General features: G+C 39.8%; 1 protein-coding gene across 5 annotated transcripts in view; it reads left to right on the top strand.

The window, feature by feature from the left end:
• KIF13A (kinesin family member 13A) overlaps positions 1–22,776 on the top strand; it is a 120,311-nt gene that overhangs the window by 30,406 nt on the left and 67,129 nt on the right. For all 5 annotated transcript variants that reach the window (XM_054818042.1, XM_054818041.1, XM_054818040.1 and 2 more), the window contains exon 3: positions 17,022–17,034. In XM_054818042.1, coding sequence (XP_054674017.1) covers positions 17,022–17,034 — 13 coding nt within the window. The remainder of the gene's footprint in view (positions 1–17,021; positions 17,035–22,776) is intronic.

Raw genomic sequence — 22,776 nt, 5'->3', positions numbered from 1 at the left:
TTTTGGTTGGTTAAGTGAGGTAAGGCTTCCCTGTGTTTGTCTTGTAAATTGTTTAGGGCTGAATTTTCTGTTTTCTATATTTACTAACCTTCATTTTTATTCTCTAATACCATTTCACCAGCTTAATTTACAACCCAGCAAGGGGTGAAGAAGCAGCTATGTATAGCAAAGGGTACTTTTGTGCATTTAAACCTGGGCTTTATGAGCAAATGAACCTCATCCTTCTTAAGTTTAGTTTAAATTTTTGAGAAATCTTACCCGTCAGCTTTTGGATCTTGAGCACTTAAAACTTTCTGTTTTAAAGAAATTGTATTGCCAAGTTAATCTCAGTAACAAACAATGGGAGGGAAGAGTTGAATGTTTTTGTGGAATCTCCTATTTTGTCTTCTAGTTGTTTTTATAAAGCTCTAAAAGCAGCTTCAAAAGTTCACCTGAATTTAAAAAAAAAAAAAGTACGTTTACTAATAATATTCTTTCTAAATTCTCAGTTACTCAAAAGATTTATTTTCCCGCCGGTTATGAGTACAATCTCACCCATGATATTCTCAGAGCGGTGTATTGTTACAACACTGAACAAATTGTCTTAGGACAACAGCAAATGTGATACTTGAAAAAATTATTTTCTTTACAATTAGGCCCAGGCTTTTACACTTTGTCAAGATTCCTCCCAACTGCAGATGCGCAGAGCAGCATCTTGGTGCTCCATTCCCATTTGCTCAGCATCACACCGCTGTGACGGCATTGCTTGCCAACGCAGATTTTGAAGACACTGTTTAATGGTTGATATTTACATGTCTCTGCTATTAACAAAGGGAAAGGTGGTCCTGTGAAGTAGCACACCTTGGAACACACAGCGCTGTCTGTCACTGCAAGGTCTTGTGTCAAGATTTCAGTTGAGAGGCTGTTGATGCATCTGTGGCCCCTCGTATCTTCAACTGCATGTGCAGGGACCTTTGCTCACTAGTGTTCACGCCGCTGTCGCTAGATCCTGTGACGTAAAAGTTGAAGATAACAAGCACTTTCCGCTTCTGCTGTCTACCACTGTGTGATTCATGGAGAAATGACCACTGACTGTCATTTTCTTCTATAAGGAAGAAAGAATCTTCATCTTCCACTTGCCTCCTATTCTCCCCTTCTCCTACCCAAAAGGTTGAAGAATTTATTCATTATGTTTGAAATAATGAATTCATTTTAGGAGGGGATTTGAGTGTGGGATCCCCACTAACAGGAGAGGATTTGATGAGACTTTTCAGTGTACAAAGGAGGCTAGCCTTCTCTCCCTCCCTCTAAAGGGAGTAGAACGGTACTAAGGATTTTTCAGTTTGACAAGCTGGGGTTGCATTTGATTTAATGTATGCAATGCTGTCTTCCAGAGAATTTTTTGAATGAGAGAGGATTTAGAAAATTCTTGACGCTTCCTGCAGCACTCTACAAAAATTATGTTTATTTGCAACTGCCCAAGAGTCAAGAGTTACTGTTCTTCTAGTAATTGAAGTACTTACCCTAAATTTCTTGATACAGATTAGTCTAAAAAAGTGCCATTTGGGAAAGCTAGGTTTCTATTGAAAGGTTACCATTTTTATGTATCCCTATTTTGTGCAGTTAACTTCTTTTTTCACTTAGCTTGATAGTAATTTTTATATAGCTGATGTATAACTAAAGGAAATGTTATATTGAGCTTTTGAGTTTTGGTTGTACATGTTAGGGGCAGATTTCATTGCCTTAAAAAGAGGAGGGTTCGATTAGGAAAGACACATTAAATATGAAATCATTGCTTTTCTGCTTTTCCGTTGACTAGTTAGCCACAGGTGTTGCACAGAGGAGTAGGTACAGGTACGTTCAGTAAGACATGCAGAGGACATACATTTTTGTGGGAGGTAGCACAAGGGACATTAAGTAGAAATAGAATTGCAATCCCAAAATGTAGCTGCTCAGTTTATAGTATAGTCATGGAGGTGGAAAGCTGCGTCTGTATTTGAAGGAAGCTTTTGCATGTTACATTTATCTTGATCCTCAGTATTTAGAAAGTGAGGGATAGAAAAGCTAACATGCCTGTAAAATTTTCCATTGCAACCTATTGAGAAGACAACTGTGAATAAAACAAATGGTTTTAGTCCTTTGGATTATGAAGCAAAAATACTGTCTCTAGCCTTGCTTTCTTCCTGGAGTATTATTTCTTGGATGCAGGTTTTAAATTGGATGGTGCCTCAAATCTGTTTGCAACATATTTTTTAAAAAAAAAGTACTGAACATTGCTTCATGTCCCAAGTTTTAGATTTGATTGTGCAGACAGGTCCTAAGGTAGAAGGATGTTTTTGCTGTATTTCACAACACAGTTCTGTCATTTTGGTTTTGGACTTTTGTACCACCTTTTTTCAAATTGCTGCATTTCTTAACCTGCAACTTTTTCTTCTGAAACAATGGAAAATGGTGTATTAATAATGGCATCATCATTTCAGATAATTGCAGAACCCCTTGATCAGTTTTCTCCAGTAAACTTATCAACACTGTTAACTATTTAAAAAAATTAGTGCCTAGCAAAAGTATTGATAGCATTTTTAAGAGTCAAACTTCATTATTTTCTACAATGCTTTTCAGCAATCCCTATGTGAATGGTATTGGGTGGATAGTTTAGTTAAGGTCTCACACATGATTTTGTTCCCTTTAGAAGGGACATATTCTTTCTGCAAATTTCCTTAGCCTCTTTTTACAAAGACTTCTGGAAGATTCAAGACCCAAAATGATTTTACAGGTTCCAGTGAGTTATTTTAAGCTACCAAGGCACTGACACTTGGGCTTCAAGTGTTTTGGAGCAAAAGAAGCCATTCACAACCCATGGACTGTGACTTTTGATTTCTCTTGGTTATTAAAAATCACAGACTCAGTAGCGGTAAGCCACATGTCCCACCAAAATCATTTCCCCCGCCCCTGCACACCTCATGTGGAGTCCTGAAGAGGTCTCTGCTTGGTCTGGTATTTCTTCTTTCATAAATGAACTGGAGAAGGGGTGAATACTGGTATGACAGAGTATATTGGCAGCACTATGCTGGCAGCCACAGAAAGTCGTGGGAGGACCTTCAGGTGGGTTGTGGCTGGCTGATAAAAGGGTACATGAAACTCGCTGTGAAATGTGGGACTGTTACAACCTACCGAGGAAGCAGGTTGGAAAAGAGCAGGAAACAAAGGAGGAAGCTTTGTCTCTCTGTGCAGCTGCAAAGAGATCTTGACTGCTGTGTTTTATTCTCGCCCTCCTGTCTCAAAAAAAGTGTGCTGGAACTAAGTAGTAGTAGAGAATGACAGTAAGGCTGGTGAGCTTACAGACCACTTTTACATGAGGAACCAATAAAAAAAAGCGAGAGGCCTTTGGTCTAGAAGATGACAGCTGGGGTGGGGAAAGGGGTATGGTTAGAGATCTGTACATCTGTGAACAGCAGGAGGAATGATATACTGCCTGATATCTTCCAAGAGCTGTGGGACTTTACCTTAAATTATCAGGAGGTGGGTTCAGAACAAATAGAAAGATACACTCCTTTTGTGATATGCAGGTAGCCTGGCAGTCAGTACAACTTCACCTCTCTCTCTCCGGCTTCATGTTCCCAGCTGCATGTTGATGTTTACTGTGTGCGTTCCCTGCATTGGTACAGCCGTTTTCTGGTCTGTAAACTAAATTGGTGAAGACAATTTTTAAAATAAAGATTGGCAAAGCAAACTAACACTTCCCCCTGACGCTTCGACCCCCCTCATCCCACGTTTAACTGGCAGAGGCACAGCCAAATGTGACGCTGTGGCACAGAGCTGGGAACAAGAAGCTGGAGAAGAGCAGAAACTTCTTAAACTGGCTTTGCCTCTTGAAAAATTACAATGAGGTATTCTTAGGGCAGCTGTTGCCAATGTCTGTTACTCTGAAGCTTACTCATTCTACCTCAGACCTGAAACAGAGAGTACATGCTTGAAGCCCTACCTGTTTTTCCTCCTCCCCATCCCTGCAGAGATAAAACTATTTCACCTGCAGCCTAGTTAAAGATACAATCTCAGCTTTCAAAGTTTTTCTTTCTGTTTCTGAAATGTTCTTAGCACTTCCTAGCTAAAGTAGTTCTTCAGCTTTCAAAAAGTAAATGATTTCTACAGTTCTTGCCTCCTTGTTTCTTTCCTGATGTCTAATGCAAACTGAAATTTTTCATAATTCGTCCCTTTGCAATCCATAGAAGACCTAGGTGATGGTTCTTCAAGAGTACTGTAGGAATATAGCAAAGACTAGAGTTATGCTTTCTATGTGAAAATATTTTTGTTTCTATGAATGTACATATTTTCGAAACTGTTTAAATATGAATGTTACTTCATAAGGAACGCAGTATGAATACAACATAGGAACTCTACCATTCTAAAAGACACTTGGTAGAACCTCTTCTGAAATATTCTCTACTTTTCAGATTCACTATGTTTAAGAAATACGAGTTCAAACTGATGTGAAGATGGCTAGAGGACTGGAGAACCCACATAAAAGCATGCTTAGAACTAGGAGAGAAGCGTAACGCATGAGGCCATATGTAGAAAGCAGAGTTGGATTGAAGTGTTAAATTACAGGATAATGTTGGCACAAGAACAAATAAATGAGATTAAATTTCTTCAATATCAGAAATGGGGAAAGTTTTCTGGACAGCAGGAGAATGAATAGCCTTCCACGAGGCAGAACACCACAACTGACTTTGAATTGTTCAGACTCCATCTTAAAAGACTTTATGGCATTGTTGCCTGTGACGGTTATAGACTACATGACCTGGAGATCCTTGCTCTATGTTTTATTGCTTTATTCAGCAAGTTAATGGATATTGGCAGATGTGATCACACTTTTTAGCTATAAGAACAGACGTAAGTAATTTTTTTGTTTCTGTCTTCTCAGGAAATACTGAAAATCCATTTCAGTTCTGAGGTAGTTCTTTGATCACAGTAATGACTTGTGCACCATAACATTGTGATCTCTTTCTAGACTTTCTTAAAAGCCATCAGTGTCTGTGAAGTCTGAGATTACTTCTGTTTCTCCTATGCTATCTTGCGATGCTCACTAAAACAGCATTCTTGCTGTGCTTGTGATCTGTATGTCCACGTTTACTCTTTGAAATCAACATTTTTTTATATTGAGAACTGCTTGTAATACTTCATCTGGAATTTTACTTTTGACTTTGTCCTGGTTTCAGCTGAGAGGGTTCATTTTCTTCACAGTAGCTAGTATGGGGCTATGTTTTGGATTTGTGCTGGAAACAGCGTTGATAATATAGAGATGTTTTTGTTATGTGGACCTGTTGTTGAGCAGTGCTTACACAGAGCCAAGGCCTTTTCTGCTTCTCACACCGCCTTGCTAGTGGCACGGCTGGGGGGTGCACAAGGAGTTGGGAGGGGACATAGATAGGACAGGTGATCCAAACTAGCCAAAGAGGGTATTCCATACCATATGACATCATGCTCAGCATAAAAGGGGGGCTAGCCGGGGAGGGGGGTAGCAGCTCCAGGACGCGTGGCTTGGGGACAGTCCGGTTTCGGGACAGGTCTGAGCATATGGTCTGAGTTGTACGGTCCTTGGGTGAGAAACTGCATTGTGTATTACCAGTTTCGTATACTCTGTTAAGTACTGTTTTGTTTTGTTCTGTTTTGTCTTCCCTTCTCCCTTTGCTATCCCAGTAAACTGTCCTTATACCAACCCACCAGGTCTTGCCTTTTCCTTCCCATTCTCCTCCCCATCCCACTGAGCGGGGCGGGGGGGGGAGTGAGTGGGTGGCTGCGTGGTGCTTGGCTGCCGGCTGGGGCTAAACCACGACAGACTTGCACTGTAGCATTGCTGTTTGTTTTTGAAAAAATTGCAATTTTTATGGGACAGAGGCCAAGTGTTTTGTGTGTATTGTAAAAGTGAAGTCTATTGTAACAAAACAAATAATTATAAATTATGCCCCTCTTCTAAGTTTGAATGCTGTACTACAATTGCTTGCATTTAGCTGCGGACTCATTCTCCACTGAGGCACTTCAAAGCTGTATCTGTCTTCACTTACACAGAGACTCTCTCTAGAAAGTTAAAGTCAGCAGTAAATCAGCTTTGTCTGGTTTAACCATTTTTAATATTTCTGACTTGCACATGCAAACTATTTTTTTTTTCCCTGAGAATTATTTGAATATGTACTTTATGCCTTCTGGCTCTTACTGAGTTTTCTTTCAGAGTTTGTCTTTAAGCATTACATTTGCACTGGAGCTGTAGAGTCACTTTCTTAGTAATGACTGTGACCATCTGCTTAGAACTAAAGAAAATAGAGATTAAATTAAACCTCCTTTATCTGCCAGAGAAAACTGAAAATTGCTACTGTGATGATAAAGTAGTACTGTCCAAACTTGTTTACTGAAAATAATAGGTGAAACCTGGATGCCAGTCCTTGCCTGATAATGTCATTTGATGGGCACAATGAATAATAATCTTCATAGGAGACTGACTGTATCTTTTGGGAGATGCGAAGAAATTTCAGGCATAAAAAACAGATGTGAAACCCTACTGAAGGTTGCTGAGCTGCCACAAATTTTATATTTCATGTTGAAAATTTCTTTCTATGAAACTGATATGTATGGGTTGGTATGGGGAGCATGTCACCAAAGGATTTTTTCAGAGGTGGTTTTTATTGACTTTTTTTAATTGATACAAATCTGGGATGATAGTAATGGTTACAAATTCCTGAATCACAAACCTTGCAGATCATCTTTTATACTAATGTTCATGCTCCTGCTCTATGCCACAATATCTTTAAAAAATAGATTTTAGCATTTTTCACAGAAGGCATGAGGTTGTCAGGGACCTCTGGAGGTCACCTGGTCCAACCCCCCTGCTCAAGCAGGGCCACCTAGAGCCAGTTGCACAGGACCATGTCCAGACAGCTTTTGAAATCTTTAAGGAGAGACACTCCACCACCTCCCTGGGCAACCTGTGGCAGCGCTCGGTCACTCTCACAGTGACAAAGTGTTTCCTGATGTTCAGAGGGAACCTCCTGTGTTTTCAGTCTGTGCCCATTGCCTCTGGTCCTGTCACTGGGCACCACTGAAAAGAGCCTGGCTCTGTCGTCTTTGCATCCTCCATTTGGGTATTTGTATCCATTGATGAGATCCCCCTGAGCCTTCTCCAAGCTGAACAGTGCTAGCTCTCTCAGCCTCTCCTCATAGGAAAAATGCTCCAGTCTCTAATTTTTAACTTTTTAATTTTTTTCCTGATTCTATTATTCTCCAGCATATAAAGCCAGACTTCCTTAAGAACATGAATTCAACAATTTAGGATTCAATTAGATCTAGAAAACGAATTTGCTTAATACTGGATTCAAATACCATGTGGGTTTTTTAATCTGTGAATCTGTTAAAGTCATATATTCCAGTCATAAGATGATCCTTGTTTGTTTTTTTTTTTTCCCTGCAAAGATGTTATGTTGCTACAGATCTAAATATTTCCTGTTTCATTGTACATAAGTGGTGTGCACTTCATTTTTCAGTCTAGGAAAATTTAGGGATCTTGTTTATTTTTCCACAGTGCTAGTTATAGTGGTTGCATAGAAGTCTGGAGTGTTTGTCGCTCTTCTCATTTATGTCTTACCATATGGCACGTGGTGTGTAGGTGGTTGTTGTTACTACCAAGTGCATGTTATTACATACATAACATAATGCCTTGCTATGCTAATGTGTATTGTCCTCAAACCTGGGTAAAGTTTTAATATTGAATACAAATTAATGAACAGTGTTTTCTTTCTGATAAGTTCATTTAATATTCATGTCACTCAAAACCCATGCTAGGATGAAACGAAAATAGTGATTTGTGAATTTTGCTGAGTCTCAGATAACTTTTTCATAATGCTAACATACATCTGCAGAGCTGTATGAAAGGATGAAGTGTCAAGCTCAATTAGCATCTCTCTTGAAATCTCATTAGTAACATAAAGTAAATGAAATTTGAATGGTAATTTTCCCTGTCGTGGTAAAGGAACGTGACGGTGAGACTTGGGGGTTCTTGTTTGTTGTCCAGCCTGAACACACGGTCAGGACTGTTGCACATGTATCTTCAGAAACTTCTCAACCATATCCTTGTCCTGATCAAATAAGAAAGAATATGCTTACCTCCCAGCAAAAAGAGTGATTTTTTTTTTTTCCTTTTTTCCATTTACTAAGTAAGGTGTTACAACTAAGGTTCAGATCCAGTTACTCAGTTAATACCTGATGTTTCTTTCTGGTACATAGCCTTTCCACTAAGTAGAGAACTTCTGTCTTGGTCCTCGTCAATGAAGCTGCTAATGGCTGTTTATATCTTTGTAGCAAATTGTAATGCTTGAGTTTTGAACAGGCAAACAAAGTAAAATTTAATTTATGAAATGCTATGTTGCTTATCAGATTTCCTTCACATGCCTTTGAAAGTGATCTGTCTTGCAGTAAATACTATATACAGTGATAAAATAGCAGTATATTTTTCAAATAGCTTTGAGCACTACCTGCACAAGGGGTGTATCTTCACTGTAGCCTAGTGTTTTGATGGTTCTTACAGGCAACATTTCTGAAGGAATTTCTCAGGAGTGGTAGGATTGAAAGGTAACACTTTCCATTGACATTGGAGGCTTACAAGGTAGCTAATAGCTGGGAGTAGCTAACCCAGGTGACTAGTTGGTTGGGTGTGAGAGTCTCAACAGAGTTTGTGTACAGAGTTGAAATGCCAGTTAATGCTTGGGGTATTTTTCTTTTTGAGAGTGCTAGTAATAATGCAACAGAATAAGAATAATGGGTGCCGAATAAATGCCATGGTAATTTTATTAACACTTCTAGAATGTGTTTCCACATACTTTCCGGAACTATAGTATGTTTGTCCTGACAGCAGTTTCATTGCATTCAGGCTAAGAATGATTCGAGACAAGTCTAAAGAGCTAACAGATCTTGGGTTCTGAGATGGGATTCTTTTTCCCCTCCCTCTTTTCGTCATCCTGATTAGTTAGTAAAAAACTGATTAGTAAAAATCTCCTCATTTAGATTCTTTTGTATTCAGTTTTATTGCAAAGGAGGGAAAAAGAAGCCATTTTAGAACGGTCAGGACTAGGTAGCGTAACTAGTAGGAATCATTAGGTAGACTTGCATTCCTTTGCCTTTTGTTACAAGGCTAGCTGGATGTTAATAAGAACAAGCTTAGTATACTTATGACTGTGGTTATGCTGTGCTTCTGATAGGTGTAGCAGGTTTTCATTACGATAACTAGTCTTGGGTAGGGTTTGAATGAGTATGATTAAAGACTTGGGGAAAACAGAGTAATGTGGTAAGTTCTGGATGGGGTCTCAGCAGTCAGTCTCTTGCCAGAGAGCAGAACGACAATTTTAATCAATTTTTGCCTTTTCAGTAAAATTAACTGACATGGAACTTTTTTTAAAAAAGCTTATTTTATGTGGGACGATAGACAAATTTTTTTTAGTGAACTTTCTAGCAAAGTGATAGATTAATCTTTCTACTTATGGGTTGTGACTGTTCTAAGCTGATTGCTGTTTGCAAAGTGGCAAGCTGTTGCATGTAGGACAGGTATCAGCCCTTTTTCAGGCTGTCGGTAGAGGTTGGTTTTACATGAACACGAAGGCTTCTGTGTAAAGATTAGAAGCACTTGAACTTCATGTCAACAGATTAGTGGCATTGGAATAATAATGCCTTGGGCATTAAGAATAGTCAGGACTTGGCAGTGGAAGGTAGAGTAGGGACTAGTGGTGTTCCAGGGCAGTTGTCACTTTGTTTTTCATCTTGTAAATGTCAGAATATAATGCCTTTCATTTATTTGAATGAGCTTGTGTTCGTTTTATAACCTGTGGTGCCTTGGTTTTTTTTGGTCTTTCATCACTGTTGTAGTGGATGAAAGAGTGAAACCCTGTTATGGTGAAGTATCCAGGGATTTTCTAGGTTTGTTCTGTGTCATGGAAGTCACTCTGCTACTGTAACGTCTTTTTTGTTTAACTTGCACTGCAGTATTCGTCATTCTGATTTCAGTATCTGACTTTTTTTGTGCATATCATAAGGTTTGCAGTGAGTAGCACAACTTCTTGATACAATGTTTCCATAAAATGTGAGAGAGCAACTTCTTTTTGCAGTATGCATCTGTTTCTGGTGGTGTTTCTGATTATGATCACTACTGCCTTATTATGCAGGCACTTGGTCAAATCGCTTTACTTGTTAAAATCATAGAATCATAGAATGGTTTGGGTTGGAAGGGACCTTAAAGATCATCTAGTTCCAACCCCCCTGCTACAGGCAGGGACACCCTCCACTAGACCAGGTTGCCCAAAGCCCCATCTAACCTCGTCTTAAACACTTCCAGGGAGGGGGCATCCACAGCTTCTCTGGGCAACCTGTGCCAGTGCCTCACCACTCTAACAGTAAAGAATTTCTTCCTAACATCTCATCTAAATCGACCCTCCTTCAGCTTGAAACCATTACCCCTTGTCCTGTCACTACACTCCCTCATAAACAGTCCCTCACCATCTTTCCTGTAGGCCCCTTCAGATACTGGTAAGCCACAATTAGATCTCCCCAGAGCCTTCTCTTCTCCAGGCTGAACAACCCCAACTCTCTCAGCCTGTCCTCACAGGAGAGGTGCTCCAGCCCTCCGATCAGCTTCGTGGCCCTCCTCTGGACTCGCTCCAACAGCTCCATGTCTCTCTTGTACTGGGGCCCCCAGAGCTGGACGCAGTACTCCAGGTGGGGTCTCACAAGAGCTGAGTAGAGGGGCAGGATCACCTCCCTCGACCTGCTGGTCACACCTCTTTTGATGCAGCCCAGGACACAGTTGATTTTCAGGGCTGCAAGCGCACACTGCCGGCTCATGTTGAGCTTCTCATCAATCAATACCCCCAAGTCCTTCTCCTTGGGGCTGCTTTCAATCCATTCCTCAAAAAAAAAAGGCTTCCCGTCCTGAGGGAAACCCGGCCACAGGCTGCGCCCAGCCCGGCCCCTGCCCTTCCCTGAACTTAGCAACCCAGCGCCACGAAAGGAGAACCGAAAGGCGCCGGGGTGACACACCACCCAGGAGGAAAGCCCAGGACCTGCGGTACCTTTCCTGGCTCCTCCGGGAAGAGCACCCAGTTATCCTCAGCGCCTCACGGCGACCTCCCTCTCACGGGCCTTATTCCATCACCCCTACACAGCCAGCCCCGGCGTCCTGCCGCCTGCCCGCGCTGCGAAGAGCCGGCCGCCGCGGGGGGAGGCGGAGCGGGGCCCAGCGAGCCGGGGCTGGGGGCGGACCCGCGACTTGTTTTTCTTTTGCTGTTCTTCGAAGGATTATTTTGTCTATGGAACAGACTTTTGCTGCATTGGAGGATTAAACAGATACAGGGTATGTGCTGCCCACTGTATGCAAGAATATAAAATAACTATCTATACTTGTGTATGTATATGTGTCAAGCAGTATGTAATGTAACTCTTCAAGGAATCCTAGTATCGAATTGTGATACCAACTTCACTGGTCAGTGCTATAGGAGGTGCCCCAGCCAAGCACAAAGGTGGGACATTGTTCCCTTTAAAGGCATTGCCTCTAGCATTTTCTTTGATCATCTTTAGTATTTAGAAAATAGAAGGGGGAAATGGGCAAGTACATGTCCTTTTTCTGTGTTCTTTGTAGAGAAAATGGTGTACTGCCAGTAGTTTGCAGTACATGATCATCTGAAACTGTTACTGTGGCAGACTGCGATCTTTTTCTAGATACGTGCTTTTATTTAGTACAGTGTCCATTAATAAAATATAGGCATGCTTTTTAAGGTGCTTGGTATTCAGCCTGCAAGTAACAGCCTGCAGTGATAAACCATGAGACAACGAAAGGTCCTAGACCTGTGTGATCTTACTGTGAAAGATAGGAGAAACATCATCTCTTTGCTTCTACATAATTTACGTTGTTTGCAGTTAGGAGTGCTGAATGTCTGCTGTCTCGGGTGCAGCCACTCTGAAAGCCTTACATACATGGATAAACAGACTGCAGTTACTTCAGTAAAGCAAGGTGTGCTCGTTATGATGGTCCTACCACTAGTTTGTTCCCTTGCTTTCTGCCTTTGAGTGAGGCAAACACACACTGCTAGTGATACTCTCAGCCTGAGCTGTGAGGCAGCCTGATTTAGCAAAAAAAAAAAAAAAAAAATTAAAAAACTCAGTACTATAATACTTGTTTTGAACAGCTGGTGTTTGGATTCCAGAGATGCTGGAGCAGTGGAATGTAAAAAATATTATTTTTATCTATCAGGATGATCTTTTACATTTGTTCATCTTTATGCTTACAGAGGAAAGAAGGAAGACTCGTTTTTCAACTCATCATAAAAAATCTGAGGACTTCTCTCCCTTTTCTAGTATGTTGGTAGTTGCTTGTAATAATTCTTTTGACCAGCGATTCTGAGGAGTGCCTCAATGACTATGTAGCTACTACATGTAAACAATTAGTTATATATTTCAGAAAACAGAGAGTACCATGAATTTGCTGTGGTTGCATGTGTGACAAGAGCCAAAAGGTATTTCAGACTCAGTGTTTTAGATGATGATTTCTGGTGTAGTCAGAAGAGCAAGCTGCAAAGTCATGTGGTTCATTCATCATCTGCTGTAGATATTATATGTGGTTACTTAACATAGCTGGTTATGATTGCTTCATCTTCATTAACTAATTGTGAGAAAGGAAAAGAATCCAGCAAATGCTTTCCAAAATGTGAAATAATTATAGTACAATTGTGCCCTACTTGGCATCTTAGCACAGCCAAATAGGAGATGAATTGGGCTGCATGGATGTTGTTTCAAAGAATCTAAGACCTGTTTTTCAAAGATGCCTTGTTCCTTTGTCTCCTTCAATGTGGAGCACCTGGTTTTATACCTACATTCTCATTTTTAAACGTACCTTGCCCCTACTGAAGGTGACGTTCTTAATGGGGGGTGGGTGAGGTGATAAAACCCCATTATATGGAATGGGGAGAAAAAACAGTTATTTCAAGGTTTTTTGATGTATAAAATATTTTTCCTTCTGGTAGAAGTGTCATTTGGTTGGGAATGCTAATCACACTTGCTAAGGGACAAAAAACAGGTGTAGTTCTGAGATTAAGTCTTTGAGATGACAGTATTGTGTACTTCTGGATGCAAGAGTGTCTTCTGTTGCTTCCTATTGCATGGGACTATTTTTCTAGTCAGAATACATAATGCCAGCTTATATCAACTTTTTATATCCTGTGAAATAGTGTAGGTAGTTAAAAAAGAACAACCTTTGCTGTTGTTAAACTACTAGCAAAATGCACTTCCATCATGTACTGTCACAGGCAGCGGGTAGATGGCACAGAGAAAACGTGGATGCAGTCAGGAATATTTCTCATTCATGTGCTAGCATAGGACATGAGAACTGACATTTTGTGAATCACTTCTCTTGGCAGACATGAGAAGCATTATGTTTAAATTTTAAATTTAAGCATTATGTTTCTGTGTTGGGTTTGCGTGGCAAGGTTTTGGTAGCGGGGGGGCTACAGGGGTGGCTTCTGTGAGAAGCTGCTAGAAGCTCCCCCTGTGTCTGACAGAGCCAATGCCAGCCGGCTCTAAGACGGGCCCACCACTGGCCAAGGCCAAGCCAATCAGCGCCTCTGTGATAACATATTTAAGAAGAAGAAAAACACTTGGAGAGAGAGCTTTTGCAGCCGGCGAGAGGAGTGAGAAGATGTAAGAAACTCTGCAGACACCAAGGTCAGGGCAGAAGGAGGGGGAGGAGGTGCTCCAGGCGCCGGAGCAGAGATCCCCCTGCAGCCCGTGGTGAAGGCCATGGTGAAGCAGGCTGTCCCCCTGCAGCCCATGGAGGAAGGATGAGGGGGTGTAGAGATTCCACCTGCAGCCCATGGAGGACCCCATGCCGGAGCAGGTGGAGGCACCTGAAGGAGGCTGCGGCCCGTGGGAAGCCCACACTGGAGCAAGTTCCAGGCCGGACCTGTGGACCCGTGCAGAGGGGAGCCCACGCCAGAGCAGGTTTGCTGGCAGGACTTGTGACCTCGTGGGGGACCCCACGCTGGAGCAGTTTGCTCCTGAAGGTCTGCACCCCATGAGAGGGACTCCATGGTGGAGCAGGGGAACGATGAGAGGAGTCCTCCCCCTGAGGATGAAGAAGCGGCAGAAACACCATGAGATGAACTGACCGTAACCCCCACTCCCCATCCCCCTGTGCCGCAGAGGGGGGGAAGGTTGAAGCCGGGAATGAAGTTGAGCCCGAGAAGATGGGAGGGGTGGGGGGAAGTGTTTTAAGAGTTGATTTCATTTCTCATTCCTCTACTCTGTTTTGCCTAGTAATAAATTAGATGAATTCCCTCTCTAAGTTCAGTCTGTTTTGCTCGTGACGATAATTAGTGAGTGATCTCTCCCTGTCCTTATCTTGACCTACAAGCATTTCGTTATACTTCTTCTCCCCTGCCTAGTGAATGAGGGGAGTGAGAGAGCGGCTCTGGTGGGCACCTGGCCCCCAGCCAGGCTCAACCCACCACAGTTTCATTTTTAAATTTAAGCATTTAGTTTTATCAAGAGACAACAGGGAAAAAAAAGTTTGCATTAGCAAAAAGCTTTCTAGAAATTGGTTTTCTCTGTCTGGATAAAAATTGGAGGTAGCTACGCACTCTGCGATCTTGATGTGTGTTAGCCAAGCAGGACAGGAGAGGCTTAGTACTGTTGTGAAAGGTAAAGCCTGTATAGATACCCTCAGTAGACATACTACTCAGTAAAGTTAGAAAATCATTCTAGTGATATTTTACTAAAGTCATGATGGCTTAAGGAGAAAGGCAGGAGGAAGTTCAGAAGTTCAGTGGGCTTTGTGGTCATTGAAATTCATACTTTTCCTCTGACCTGTAAGAATGTTTTTCAGGCACTTGGTGGTATTTACTTTGGATTTGAGTTCTAGGCACGTGAGAAAAGTCAGTCTTCTGAGTGTGAAGATGGAAGATGTCCTTTGTCAGGTTAAACCAAAATCTGCCATTGTGCAGATGCATTACAAGGTTAGGTAACTCTGATAATTTCTTGAAGCGTACTAGCTGTCCACTTTAGATGAGATTTTGTTGTCATTCGAAAGGTATACCTGCACGTTGTCATTGACACCATGGATGATTAGACATGGAATTAAAAATTCCGGGAAGTAAAAATTCTAATTGTTGTATCACTGTGATCTGTTGTCTGTCCCTCCTCGCCCTCTCCCCCCCAGCCCCAGCTGTGACACTGAATCACCACATTTGTATGGTCAATGTTAGGTAAAAATTGAGACAAATTCAATTATTTATGAAGCTGAAAGCTGCTGGTTTCTGGGAAAGAAACCATACAGCATGTGTTGAAAAAAGAACCCACCAAACAAAACAAAAAACTTACGTGAAAAATTGATTGAGGCTAATGCAGGTTTTATAGCACATCTTTAAGCTGCTACAGATGTGATTTCTGGTAAACTGTGAACAGTTTTTATTTATTATCTGAATCTTTTGGTTGAAGAAAGTATTTCAGAGTGTCTCCATCTGAATTACTGCCAGGATAAAGGTTACAGTGAGTTGGTTAGCTGGAATTTCCAAATAGTGAAAAATATTCAAAGTACAGCTAAATGTGTTTTTCAATTAGAGTGTATTCTGCACAAGCTCTGAGCCACCTGGACATGAGTTAGCTGTGAGCTGAGCCTGTGTGGCCACCATTAATGAAAGGGTAAAGCTGCAATGAGTGGTTTGGCTCAGGGACAAAGTATGTTTGCCTTATACCAGTACCACGTACCAGCTATGTAACTTCTGGTTTAGGCAGACATGTCATCTAAGGTACGAGCTGAGAGTAGGCAGAAAAGATTGTGTAAGATGTGTTTGTGGATTTGTGACTCTGCAGCTTTTTTGCTGAGCCGTTGTATTGTGGGTTGCTAAGAAGACTGCTCCAAAGTGGTGTTGTTCCACACCCCCACCCCCCTTCTGACTTGGTGGAGTTCGTATTTGTAGTCTGGTGGGTGAAAGCATGGATTGGTCCCATGTGTTTATGCATTGAGACTATAGCCTCTTGATATCTTTGAATTTTGTGTAGTGTGTCTGTTGCTGGGTAGATAGAGACCTTTCATCCATATCCCTGTAAACTTTACTATGTTCTCTTATTTCAATACAAAATTTAAACATATGCCTAAGGCTGCAGTTTTCATGAATGGCCTAAGTCAGTCTAATTCTACACTGTATTTTCAGCTCCTCTCTTGCAGCGGTATTAGCGAGCACAGGGTTGCACAGTGAGACAGGGCAGCAATCTCACTTGAAAGAAAGAAATCTCATCAAAAAACCTCAAACTGATTTAATTTACTATGTGGCCATATGGCTGCAAGCATAAGCAGAAAAGCATTTAAGGACAAGTTGAAGTACACTGAACTGGTGTCTTTAGTTTGGGGGTTTGTCATCTCTTTTATTTCTGACAGCACTCATTGGAGTTGTGTGTGAGGTGTAACTGTTTTTGCGTTGGCTTCCTATGCTCCATGTAGGCTTTCTGTGGCTAGGAATAACACAAGTTTATTTTTCTTCACACTTCTATAATGTCTACAATACACATTTATTTGACTGTTACCTTGGTCTCACGTGTGTAACACTGCTGAAGTCAGTGGGGCTTCATCCTGGCACCTTGGTCTGCCAGTTTGCAGGCTCAGTTTGCCACAAAAGATGGGCTGTGTTTTGACTTCCATGACAAAACACATGCTTGTCTTCTTTCTGGAACTTAGTGCTGTTAGATTTTTATACCTATAAGGAATCTGACATTTTCCTTTCTTTTCAATGTGGGGCTGTTTTAGTAATTAAGTAATTACTGGTTAAAAATCTGTGGTGTATCATATAAATATCTTCTGATCCGATTAGTCTTAAATACATTGTGGATTACAAAAAAGTTCAGATAATAGTAGTGATGTACACTGACTTTATTTCTTTTCTTTTTCTTTGCTCCTTCCCTTTACGTGAATGGTGTATTCATACTTCTCATCGTCGTTGCTGCTTTTTTTTTTGCCAATCATCTAGAAAACCACCCAAGGTAAGTATTTTGTCTCTTTTTGCATTTGTACCTGCTTGAAAATGTTGAGCAATGCAGAAGTGTTGGGCATGTTGCCATGGCATGTGATCAATACAGCTTTGATAAAGGAAAATACATTTTAAAAAAAAATCTATTCCTCACGCTGCTAACTTAAAGACTTCATAATTCCAGAAGAATAAGTTATAATCCAACTGACATGCAGACATATAATTTGTTAAAGCTGTGACCAGGACAAGCTATGATTTTAATGTATACATAAAAACATTTGAAAGAGTAAATAGGTATTGTGTGTAAAACATTTCATTGCATATAATTGTGCTTAAAAGTTAAAATACTATTTTTAAAATGTGGCAAAACACATCTAGTAAGAAATGAACTGTTGTTGTTTGTAATTGATGATATTTAGGAATTAATAATTTGTGTAAAAGTGGCCAAAGTGCACTGGAATTCGCCTAGAAAAGATTCTCTATGCTGTTTGTAATGCAGAGGAAGGGAGTGAGGATGAGTGTTACGTACCTGTTGGGATAGAGAAGGAGCCTTACTGGGATGACAAATACAGTAGCAGTTTAGGACTGGTAGCAATGATAAGGTAAAAGGACTGTGTAAACCACGTCTTGTCAGCAAATGCAAAACACTGTATTGGTATTTTGTTTCAGCATTTTAATGATAATTTTATCCTTTTTGTTTCCATTGGAGGGTACTTTTTACAGCAGAAAGCTGTAGCTAGCTCTGAATGTGGTTTTATTTTCTGTTATTCTGATTTGTAGATCTTCAAGAAACAGTGTATGCAAATCTGATGTGACTTCTACAGGTGTAGCAGAGCATTCTATAGGCCTTCTGGGAGTAGAAATTGGGATGGATATTGATCCATATATCTGTCTTATATAGATATCTATGGACTTTATGGTCCAGACAGCTATTTTATATGTGTGTGTGCATATATAGATATAACATTTATATGTATTGTTTTGATTAATTTTTTGAAGTATCAGAAGAAAATATCTAAGTCACATGTATTATTCCCAATAGGCAGAGAAGAATAGAACAAACTCTATTTTAACACAAATTGAAGTAATCATATTTGAAAAAAAAACCAAACCAAAATATGTAATTTAAGGTCACAGTAGGTGAAAATGAATAGCACTGATATTACAGTTTAAGATGATAGGCTGTACTGATTGATTTTTTTTTTTCCCCCTAGAATGATTGAATTTCTTAAAATCATGGACCTAGTTTTTAATTTCTCAATTTTTTGAAAGCATTTGATAAAGTAGTTCTGTCAATCCCAGTTAATATATGTAATACAAAAGAGTTTGTTCATGGTTAACAATTTTTAAAAAAGCAGAAAAACCTCCCTCCTTCCTGTTGTTGTAATTTCACAAAAACTTTTTTACAGGAGCCTTCATTTGCTGTAGTACATAATTCATGTGCCATTATAGGCAGATAAAGTTATTCTTGGCATTATGTAAAAGCTTAATTATGGCCTTGCATTTCTTTGACAAAAACATAACAGCTGCACGCTTGTGCATATATGCCACGTTATTGTTAGGTATAGTTAGATGGTCATTAATATCCTTCAGCTATAATGCTGAAACTTAATGGTGTTGTGCGAAATGTTTATCAGTTTGAGACAGAAGAAGGTTCTTATCGTCAGTGGAAATAGGCCTTGAGTTTGTAAAGATGTAACATGAAATTTGATGTTCTTGATTTATACAGTTTTTAGGGTACTGTGCATAGTTGATTGTCTTCAAATTAGGATTTTTTTAAAAATGAAATTTCATAAATATTCTTCCAGCCATGGATGAATTGTGATCCCAGTTCAACTCCGTAGCTCAGAAGCTGTGGTAGGAAAAGTTATTTAAGGATATTAGGGTGTTTTGCTATTTCTTTAAACATCATGTTTAAGTGCATTACTACTCATGGGATTTTAATGTAATTTTGTGACAAAGGTAAACAGTTGTTCTGACATGAGATTTGTGAACTGTGCCCTAGGCCACCTTTGGATTTTCTGTCCATACTTCTTTAGGCCTGTGGTAGGTCTTGTGTTTTTCGTACAGTGACCAACTTCTTTCTTTTTAATTCATTTACACTAAGCTTGCCAGTGTAGACTGTTTGCTGTTTCCTAATGTATCTCCTTTATCACTTACCTCCATCAGCAGTTGTAATAGGGATGTAGGAACAGCTGCCTGGTGAATGAAAATTTCCCTTCCTCAGTTCTCCCTTGTTTTTCTTTTTAGTGACCAGGTAGCCCTGTAAGTCACCCTGCATGTCAGACTGACTGCTTCATGGAGATTCATGTGAGCGATGTCTTCACCTGTCCAGCATAACTTTTTTCTCTAAAAACAAAGCATGATTAATTGGCCATCTATCAGTCAGATGGGAATGGCTATTAAACATGTTAGCTGTGCATTTACAATATTGTATAAATGCATAGACAGTACACATTAGGGGTTATGATCTGTCTGGGTAGTGCCCTGTTAAGTGCTGGAAGCCCCAGACTCTAGCCTATACTGAGGATTAGGCTTCAAAACAACAGATAATGAATGTGAAATTAGACTCTTTTCTAAACTAATTATGTCATTTGGCTTAATCTGGCAAGCAGTTAATATTGGATATGGTACTCATTACCTGCAAGTCGTTCACGTAAGTGTACTTGCACGTGTAAACCCTTAACATTATTAATTCTTCAAGCCAATGATTAGGGGCTTTAATAAAAATGAGTTCTGCAGAATACTGTTTTGGCTATTTAAAATGTGAATACCCCTTGGCTGTCTTTTCTGATTCTCTGAGAAGTTACTACTATGTAGCAGTCAGGCACAATGGCCCTTCTAGTTTAAAATCTGCAATCTTGTTTTAAGCCACAGGTACAGGTGAATTTGAGACAAAACTCCAGATTTTTAACTCATGTGGTGGGTGCGTAGACCTGTGTCACTGTTTGCTTTGCTGTGGAAGCCATAACCTCTAGCTGCCTCGTTAGCAAAATAGTAACCAACAGCTGCCTTAAACTGCTGTAGGTGTTTGAAAAAATCTGAATCAAAGCCCCATATCTTTTCTTTACTTAAACTTCGTGGTTACCAGAACAAGTCTTTTGTTTAACTTTTAATAGTTACTAACACTCTGTGTACCATTCTCTGTAACCTAGAAATGGCCTACGTAACTCTGTTACCCAGGGTAATGTGCATGCTTATGGTGACTCTGGATACAGTAGTACCACAATCTAGCACTTCCTGGCTAATTCTTTCTCATTTTGATGTGTTTCCGCTGTAATGTTTGAGAGTTAAAATTCTTATAATGAATATATAATGAGTATGTACTCAAGCTCATACACATATTTGTACTATGGACTTCCAATTGTGCAAGATCTGTCCTGGTGAGTTGTGTTCCATTACTTGTAGCTCTGTCTGTTACTTGACTATTTCTAGATGTCTAAAATGTGATGTCCAAAATTTTTCCAACTGTCATACCACTCAGACTGAAAATACTGTGCAATGTCAAACACTGAAATAATAGGGCTGGGAAAAACCCGCCCTGTTGGTCTGTTAGCTCCACTCAAAATTTTTGGTTTAGAAGCTACTACCCTAGTGTGGCAGGTTCTTGGCAGCTTCCTTTTATCTAGCTTTCTCTTTTAAATGCCAGGCTGAAGTATGAGGTACAGAATCTTGCAAAAATAAGAAAATTTCAAGGCTTGTTTGTTAGTTCCCTCTGTAATTTAAGAGCCCGGAATAATTTTGGGTCCAGTTGTGAGAACTGGCCAACACCTGTGTGAACTTACATCTGCTTGTGGTTGAATGCCAACCTGTGCAGACACTTGAAGCAGATGTATACCTGTCTTTTGTGGTTTTCCCGTTTTGCTTACCTTCTGAAAATACCTTAAGCTTCCCGGTATAGTGGCTGTGGAATTGACATCAGAGCAGTAGGAAAGCAGAAATACTCATCCATATAGTCACAGAGAGTTGCTCAAAATGCTTAGAAGAATAACTGAAAGTTCAGGAAATCAATAGTGGAGATACAGGTAACAATTTTCAACTTTGAGTTTCAAACAAAAAATATTTGCCTTTTTTCTTCTAATGTTAAAACACCTAAATGGAATAGATTTTTCCATAATGTAGTTAAAAACTAATTCACAGAGGGTACTTGAAGTTTAAAAAGTTCGGTTTGTGTGTCACAGATCTCTCCTTTCAAATATGTTTTAATAGTAGTTTTGATATAGTTGAGTGATACAGTTTTGATGTTAGTTGGTAAAGTTTTTTTGCTTGCTTCAGAAAGCTAAAAAGGCATTTTTAGTGCCCAGTAATGCCCAGTTTGAGTACTGGCCATTGAGTCTAAGACTTCCGCATTAACAGAACTTCTGATAGCTTTGATAGTCATATTGACAGGGGGTTTAATACCTTCTTCAGGGAAATGGATCTTGGGGAGAAAAAATTAATAAGAAAAAAATTATTATTCTGCATACTCATATCAAAAGAAAAATTAATACCCCCCAGTTTTGTTTTCAAGGAATAATAATCAGTGAAGATGGGAGAAGGAAGGGAGCACCTTAGACGAGACTTAGAGGGTTTTTTCTTCCTCACAGTGTAGGTTCTGTATTTTGACCCCAAGTACACTTGTGTGCTCTACTTGGGACTACATGTCCTGCAGTTCCTGCACTAGAGGTCAGGAAAATATAAACTAGTAAGTCATCTTTATACAGAAAAGATGATCAATAGGGTCGCTCTTCAGGTAGGACACTGTCCTACAGGCATTTCCCATAAAATGCCTTCATTACGTACCTGAGGAAGAGCCTCACTGACTGGGACCAAGTTTCTCGCTCTTGTATGCCTTATTTCTCACTCTGTTAATTCTTGCATTTGGAGTCTATTTTCCCAAAGGTCTGAGTTGTCCTGAAAATTGCTTTGATTGGGTGCTTCCTTAAATTACTGTTGCTGGGAATGTTCAAGGTTACTCTTTTGTCATCACTGATCAAAGTAATTTTTAAAGTTTTGCCAGCCTGTTTTAATGGAGAAGGGAGTTTTACTGCAGCTGCTCTATATGTTTTGCAGATAGTGCATGCCCCAGCAGTTTCTACTTTTTCTTGCCTGACTTTTTTTTTTTTTTAAAGTAATCTCGCTACTCCTGTTAGAAGGATTTGGCAAATTTCCAGAACAGATTTTATAAATAGCCTAAGTCCATGTCCTGGCTTTTTATGTTTAGTATGAAAACATACTAAAATGCTGTATTTAATTTTTTTTTGTTTTGAGACAGAATTTTTCTCTTCCTATTGCATAATTATTTCAGAGCTTTTAAAAATGAATTTGACCAATTTTTACCTTTAAAAAACTCTAAATAAAAACTGCTTTTCTGTGAGAAACATTTGGCTCCAAGTACATATTTTAGTTTTGAAAATCTCTTTGCAAGATCAGTATTTAAATTATGAGTCACTGAATAATCCTGTCATGATTTTCCATGTTAACTAGGGGGAAAATGTGTAGGACAATAGATTAAATTGGCCTACAGTATTGTTGTATTGACATTTAAATCATTACAGATGAGCATGTGTAGCTGGGTAAGCTTTCTGAACTGGGCTGTGTGATCCACTGCAGAAAATACTTAGTTTCAAGGGGAAAGAATGGGCATCTGTTAGATTTGGATCATTACAATTGGGTTTTCTTTTGTAGTTGAAATGCTTGCCATTCAATTGTAGAGAGATTAGGTATCCTTACCAAGTCCTGTGAGGAAAATTTCCTTAGAAGTGGAATGTGAGAA

The sequence above is a fragment of the Grus americana genome, chromosome 2, assembly GCF_028858705.1.
Source record: "Grus americana isolate bGruAme1 chromosome 2, bGruAme1.mat, whole genome shotgun sequence".
NCBI lineage: Eukaryota > Metazoa > Chordata > Aves > Gruiformes > Gruidae > Grus > Grus americana.
Note: the sequence above shows the minus strand (reverse complement) of the source record. Positions and strands in the feature narration are given on the sequence as shown.